General features: G+C 45.7%; 3 protein-coding genes across 4 annotated transcripts; 1 reads left to right on the top strand and 2 right to left on the bottom strand.

Annotated features, from left to right (window-relative positions):
- The first annotated feature begins 985 nt into the window (after positions 1-985).
- Positions 986-2,321, top strand: LOC108107333 (cyclic AMP-dependent transcription factor ATF-2). The gene is made up of 2 exons (XM_017214819.2): positions 986-2,035; positions 2,092-2,321. The coding sequence occupies exons 1-2, from the start codon at positions 1,003-1,005 to the stop codon at positions 2,199-2,201; spliced, it is 1,143 nt and encodes a 380-aa protein (XP_017070308.1). The 5' UTR covers positions 986-1,002; the 3' UTR covers positions 2,202-2,321.
- Positions 2,210-5,732, bottom strand: LOC108107331 (TBC1 domain family member 31). The gene is made up of 4 exons (XM_017214816.2): positions 5,171-5,732; positions 5,000-5,113; positions 2,523-4,938; positions 2,210-2,459 (listed from the first exon to the last, which is right to left on the bottom strand). Exons 1-4 carry the CDS (start codon positions 5,446-5,448, stop codon positions 2,301-2,303), a joined length of 2,967 nt encoding a protein of 988 aa, XP_017070305.1. The 5' UTR covers positions 5,449-5,732; the 3' UTR covers positions 2,210-2,300.
- Positions 5,733-5,796: 64 nt separating this feature from the next.
- On the bottom strand, positions 5,797-6,693 carry LOC108107334 (vacuolar protein sorting-associated protein 55 homolog). 2 transcript variants are annotated; one of them, XM_017214821.2, is made up of 3 exons: positions 6,592-6,693; positions 6,173-6,428; positions 5,797-6,109 (listed from the first exon to the last, which is right to left on the bottom strand). In XM_017214821.2, exons 2-3 carry the CDS (start codon positions 6,398-6,400, stop codon positions 6,002-6,004), a joined length of 336 nt encoding a protein of 111 aa, XP_017070310.1. In that variant the 5' UTR covers positions 6,401-6,428; positions 6,592-6,693; the 3' UTR covers positions 5,797-6,001. The 2 variants fall into 2 exon arrangements, with proteins under 2 accessions (XP_017070310.1, XP_017070309.1); XM_017214820.2 differs by having other exon boundaries at positions 6,488-6,598.
- Between the last annotated feature and the right edge of the window lie 360 nt (positions 6,694-7,053).

Below are 7,053 nucleotides of genomic sequence, written 5' to 3'. Positions count from 1 at the left end.
TTCTGTGTTATGCTGCTTCCTTCAATGAGAAATCTAATTTAAAAGATACAAATTTTAAATTATGGGGTTTTCTTGGCTGCCAAAAATGTTTTCGTTGTTTTTTTCGTCTTTTCTCCTTCTTCACAAATGATTGCTTCTACGTGCTGCGAAAGACTCGACGGCATTTCGGGATGGGAAGGCAGATACGCAATTTCGTGGCGGAAATGCTGGATGTCAAGAGTGGCTGCCATAGAGAGTGGTTGCATAACAGCAATCAAAGCAATTAAGGCTAAGGGACAAAGGGTTCTCACGCAACAAAGGGTACTTCAAAGTCTAAGCGTTCTTCGCAAATCAAATTCAAATTTGAAAGCTTTGCGGGCTTTTGCGCAGGGCTGCATTCCGGCAGCTTAATATCGATTAGCCAGCTGGTGTAACTGGATATACCACGTATGTGGTATATTTAGAACATTTTGGTATATTTAGAAGTGGGTAGGCTAAACCAGCATACTAGATATCTCAATTACGTTATTGTTGCGTTCTGTAAGACATACTTCGATAAAAGAAATACCAAACATTCGATAAGCGTTCCTCTTTCACTGCTTGGCTACTATTAAAACAATGTAAACTAACATTTCTGATATACGAACGCTTATATTAACATGCGATACAAAATACCAAACATAAAAAAAAATACTATTAAAATACCTGTCGATCAGGTGTTTAGATTCAGATAAAAATATATGTAGATATTTGTAAGTTTGGAGAAACGAGGATTGTGTTGTATTGTTTACAAATACCTGTTATGTTACGCGGATATGTTCATTTAGTGTTATGTTTTTTTGGGAGTGAAAGTGTGTGATTCGATTACTAAATAAAGGATTTAAAATGTGTGTCGCACTCTATGGCTAAACTAAACCTGCTCAAACAAGGCTCTATCACAGTCTAGCCCGGCATTGTAATTACTTATGATGTAAATTAGTTGCCAGGAATATAAGACTATTATATTTGATGTAACTCCCTGGCATGGACACCCCCGGAGGTATGGAAGACCTGGCCAGCGTGTCCTTCGGCGACTTTGAGACAAAATCCGCCGAAGTGGACGTACCTTGCTACCAAAACTTCCGGACACAGGCGAATCATGACATCTCCTTGGACCTCTCGCTCGGCCAGAAGTCGGAGAATATCTTCGCCGTCGACCAGACGCCTACACCGACACGTCTTATCAAGAATTGCGACGAGGTTGGCCTCTTTGAGGACCTGCAGCACGTGAATCCCTTTGACATTGGCTTTCAGCGGGCTGCGGAGCAAAATGTCAGCGGAACTCCCAGCCGTCCAGAGGCTCCGCCCCTCGACGGCGAGTCCCTGCATACACCGCAGGTGTATCCATTAGAAGACTCCTCCACGGCGTCTGTTCCGCCTCGTAACCCAGTCAATCGTAGTGACAGTTGCAGCAATGTGGATGTGGAGCAGCTTCTGGCCACCACAGGAAACAACCCTCCAGAGGTTTGTCAAGATGGTCCACCACCGCTGCAATTGATTCAGCCCCAGGTCATCACGTGGGTTCTGCCAGCCCAGACGGTTTCCGTTCCCCTTGACGCCGTAGATTCGCACAAGGGTAAGCCCACAAGCGCCATTCGCCCCTACATACTCCCCAAACCCAGTGCTCAAGGATCACAAGTAACCAGCAAAAGGCCTGAGCCTATTCTCGTCACCTGCAACCCTCCTGGTCATGAGCGCAGCAGCGCCAGCCTGACGCCCACTTCCCAACTGCCAATCAAGGAGAGATTAAAGGCCATTCTGCACAGCAACAACAACAGAAGCAACTTCTCCACACCGCCCAAGGTTGCGAAAACGAAAGACGCAAGTAGGGACGAAGACTGCATGGAGCGACGAAGGGCAGCAGCCTTTAGATACCGCAACAAGATGCGTAACGAGCATAAAGATCTGCGCAAACAGAACGCCCAACTACAGCAGGAGAACCAAGAGTTGCACGAGAGGATTGCCAGGCTGGAAAAGGAGTTGCAGCAGCACAAGAGTCATAGCCGTTTAGCTGGCGGTAAGCCCGCATCATCTCTTCCGTAACACCTAAGTTAATCTATCCTCTTTTTTTAGTGGTGGCCAACCAGCTACAGATACCGCCGTCCAGCATACACTTGCTCATCAATGTACCTAACATTTTAGTGCCTTCATCCGCCAGCAGTGCAAGTGCGGATAAAAAGTAACCAACCGGTCTGTTTATTCATTTATTTTCCGGTGCCATGTAAATAATCCTAGCTTAGACATTTATTTGTACAAAATGCGTGAATTTGTTATTTAAATAATTAAGAGTAAGTGCTCCTGTATCCCCTAGCTGTCGTTTCTGTAGTTATGATTTCCGTAAACTCCCGCTGTATTTCTAAAATTGAGTTCTCGATGTCCACCAGCTGGGGGTTACATTGTACGGATGAAGTCGCAGGAGAGCGCAACTGCTCCATGGTCATCTGGAAGAAAGAAATGGAAAATTGATGATTACAAATTCTAATTGACTAACTTTAGTTGCATACATCACGCAACTTCTGCTGCAACTGGTCCCGCTGACTACAAAGTTTCTGAATGTTGTCATAGTATTTCTGGGCCAGCGGAGCACCTGCCGTTTCCGAGTAGTAGCGCTGGGCGAGAAGCTCCATCTCCTGGTTGCGTATTTCATCTTCGGCCAGCTGCATTTGTTGGTTGTGCCGTCGACGCTCTCGCTCGATGCTATGCATGAGCAGGTCTATGTCTTTCTCCATCTCCAGGACCTTACGTCGCTGCTCGGACTCGTGCAATTTCGTGATCACTTCGCTCTTGCGGCGCCGCACCTCCATTTGGTACGTGAGAAGCATTTTGCGCTGGATGGTTATGCGCTCCTCCTCGCGATGGATAGTGTCCTGGTAAAGTTTCTCCATTTCCCTGAGACGGCGGGCGTGCTCCTCCTGCTTAAGACCGTTTTCAAGGCGTTCCTTGATTTGGACCTCCTCTAACTCCAGGTGGCGAATTCGAGCATCAATCTCCTGGTTGTGCTTTAAGAGCGATACTGCCTGTTCCTCCTGCTTCTCGATCCACTCGCTAGGATACTTAAGAAACTTAGGATACACACCCTTTGGAATGGGCCTAAAGTGTTCCATAAATCGCTGTGGATGAAGAGCTAGCTCACACTTGGCCATCAGCTTCCGCGCTTTAAAAAGAAGTTTGCTAATGTCAACAGGATTCTGATCGCGGAAATACATAAGCACTGATCGTTTGTCTGGAAGCCGTATGACGATTTCTCGATGAATCACATTATAGGCGACGACTAGAAAGACCGGGAACCAAGGCGGTTCGGACACAATGTTGTCCCACAATGACAGCCAATGCTGCTCTTCAAGAACCTCGGAGAAGGCAGTGCTCAATAGAGACCAGGCGAAGTCCTTAGGAGCTATATCCTGCGAGTTGTAAAACTGGCAAAGTTCTTCGTCGCAGTGCTGCAGGATATTATCGCACATTGCAAGGTAATTAGACGGCGGCAGCGGATGAAACTCAAACCACAACTGAAAGTGGTTCAGGATTAGAGTCGCTACCACCTCAAAGGAAACCAAACTGTTCTTGGGTAACTGCTTCACAAACGGATAAATAAGAAGCGGCATAAAATCCGCGTGGGCCAAAACCTTGCACCATTGGGAAAGACAGCTCCAAATCTTGATCACGGCCCGCCTCTGGGCATCGTTGCGTATTTTAAGCTTCTTGGCCTGATTTTTGACCATGAGAGGTGCCCCCAGTTTGATAAGCGCCTGGAACTGAGGCCCATTGCAGGGCAGGTCCAACAGAGATGTCCAAATGAGGAACCTATACTTCTCAGGGTAACAGCCGTATTCCTTGAGCATGGCTTTCAGGCGCTCTGGTTTCAATAGATGTCGTAGTTCCTGGCTTACTCCTCCACCGACACTGCAGTGCGGCAGAGGTTTTGGTTGCTTAAACGTGGACTTTATCTGGTTAAGGCAGCGGGTCTGAACTTGCAATGCGTTGAATAGCCGGCAGGTTGACCACACATTCACCTCTCCGCAACGGGATGTTACACTGAGCAGTTTTCCATCTCGACTGAGAGTCAAACTAATCGCATTGGATCGCTGCACAATCAACTTGTGATCCGTGTTTGTCAAATCCAGCATGACGGCTTGGTTTCTTGTGGTGATCCCAAACACTATGCGTTCCTTTGGCTGCGCCAGAAGAGCCATTTGGCGGAGAGTAAAATCAGCCAAACGATAAAGTTTTTCCAGATCAAATGAGGCAACACACAGCACTAGGAGATATCCATCCAAAGTGCTCAGACACATTTTGTTGCCATCGGGTGTGAAGCAGTAGCAGAGCAGCAACCCATCAGCGAAGTCGTGGTCCTGACAGTCGAAAGTCAAGTCGTCTTCCAAGTCGCTGTCATCCGTGCCACGCAGGACGATTTCCGGAACAGATTCTTCCACTGGAAGTAGTCTTAGTTTGCGATTTCTGGCTTTAATTGGTTGAGCCATCCGTAAAGTGCACAATGAGTGTGAGGACCATACATGCAGCGAGTCGTTAGAGAATCCTATGAAAAACTGGTCGGAGTTGGGCAGGAAGGCAGCGAACTTCAGCGTGTACCGCGACTCATCAAAATCCAGCTGATGGGAGACTGCCAGCGTGTGCAGATTCACCAGGAAGGCCTCGCTGCCGAAGCGCATCAAGGCATTTGAGAAGCGCGGATTTTGCAGGCGATTGCTCCAGCTTAACTCATCAAGAGTTGCATTGCCCACCTCTCCGCGAGCGCCCATTATCGAGCTGTCCACATCTATGATGGTAATTCCGCCCGTTTTATTGCCAACAATATAGTCACTATTGTGCAGGGGAGATGGACGAATAAGCTTCGCCTTGGGCAGCCGGAACCCCAGACGCCAGTAGCGTTTGTGCACGAAGTCAAAGATGAAAACGTTGCCACTGATTATTGAAAGAAGACAGGTTAAAAGTAGATTGCTCCATTAGTTTCCGAGATCCTTACCGCTTGTCGATGACGACCAGTTTGTTGCTTAGCTCATTGAAACAGCAGGCGGCAATTTGAATGCGCAGTCGGTGACCTGCTTCTTTGATCGTATGGTGCACGGTCAGGATGTTTCTGAAAATATATGAGTTCTGATTACTACTCTGGGATTTCCCAAAACCACGTACTTACCCGCATTCGTTTTGCTTTAGTTTGAAAGGAAACTTGCGCATTGGAGCATCGCTTAAAGGCATACTGCGCGCAGTCTCAGCCTGCGTCAAGGTTATATCCGAGTCCTCAGTATCCACATCATCGTAAGTAGACTGCTCCAGGTCTTCCTCCGTCAAATCATCGTCCAGGTCCTCTTCTCCATGGGGATCGTCCAGCTGCGATTTTCCAATGCCGTGCAGGGTAACAGAAGGAATGCCTGTAATCTCCTCCTTTATTTCTGATTTTATAATCCTATCCATTTTACGAGCTAAAACTATTAATTATTTTTTATTTGTCAAACACTTGTAATCCCGGCGACGAATAAGGTATCACTTGGTGCAATCATTGCATTTTACGGACCAAGGATACTTTTAAAAACTTGTGTTGCGAAACTAGATGTAAGATTCTTCTCATCAAATAATTGTGGAAACAAATAATCCTTTAGCTAGCAAATTATTAATCTAATAATGTTAATAAAAAATATTTCTCTGAGTGAAAACTGCCAGCTACATCCGTTGATGAACCACCGCCTATCGAGGAGCGGTTTGAATATCGAACCAGCATTGGAACTGGAACCAATACAACCCATCTACACTGTAAAAGTATTATTTACTTTATTTACTACGTCTGTTTATTTCGTTTATGTTATCTGAATACACTTGATTAAATGAGATTGGCTGATGACTGCGGGCAATCGAACAGTTTGCGTGCCTATGGATAAAAGTCAGTATCGTCAAGACCCATATGATATTCGGGTGTAATTCTTCTGCGCCGGTTACTGGACGTAAAGTGCAACTAGACCATAAATGTTCTCTAAAACATAGATCCATAAGGCTCCTCATCTCGCATGGCGTAACCGAATATAGTGCCGTAGTTGATTATGTTGCTTATTATTGTCAATATGCTTGCTGTCCAGGTGATCTGAATAAAAATACAGTGTGAAATGCATACTCCCCCGCAATGCCTTTAAGTTTGTCCACTCACCACAGACGCATGGGCGAGAACGATGGGCAGGGCGAAGGCACTAAGCACCATGCCCGCGGCGAGGAAGAGCGCGAACTCAGACTTCGGATTGGTCTCGGTGCCCGGAGTCGTCCGCTTGGCAATAAATACTGGCAGAACCGACAGTGCGTAAAACAGCAGAACAAAGAAAGGGTAAAATATCTTTGGTGTGGGCACAGCACAGGCCAGGATCAGGAAGGTCAGTCCCATGCATGTAAGGAATGCGCAAATGATGAGGCTGCAATATGAGGATAACCATTATCAGACGTTCACCCTCGGGGGTGGGTGTAGACTTACGCTTTGATACATTTTCCAGACAGGTGAATCGTGTTCCAGGTGAGTTTGGGTAAAAGGGGGACGTTAGTCATTAGATGTGATTTAGTAGGAACTAGCATAATTACCCTTAAAGGTGGCCATTGTATTTGTTTATAATTCCAGTTAGAATTTCGTTTCTAAAAATGACTCAGATGTGTAGTTTCGGGTGAACTAGTTCATCAGTGCGGCCCCACTTGGACCGCAGAAAAATGCTATCTGTCTCTGCCAAATATACTGACAACCACATCTTCGAATATACAGATAAAAATAGTTATAATTTAATTCAATATTTGATTTTTACATTATTTTCATATACAATTCATAAGACTTCGGACTAGCAGTAAACATGCGAACTTGTCCTACTATTATGTTGTTTTATGATGTAGCTAAGCTTTCAGCCTCTTCCATAAATCAAAATGCTAATCAGCTTTTGCAGTAATGCATTCTTTCATTAATGGCTAATTAAAGAGGATAAGGGCAGAAACCACCATATGTCAATATCCGTGGTGAACTACATAGCTTGTACCTTAAAGATCGTCAACCTATTT

This window comes from Drosophila eugracilis, unplaced genomic scaffold (genome assembly GCF_018153835.1).
Source record: "Drosophila eugracilis isolate 14026-0451.02 unplaced genomic scaffold, ASM1815383v1 contig_1765, whole genome shotgun sequence".
Lineage (NCBI taxonomy): Eukaryota > Metazoa > Arthropoda > Insecta > Diptera > Drosophilidae > Drosophila > Drosophila eugracilis.
The sequence above is the reverse complement of the archived record's forward strand: the minus strand, read 5'-3'. Positions and strand labels throughout refer to the sequence as shown.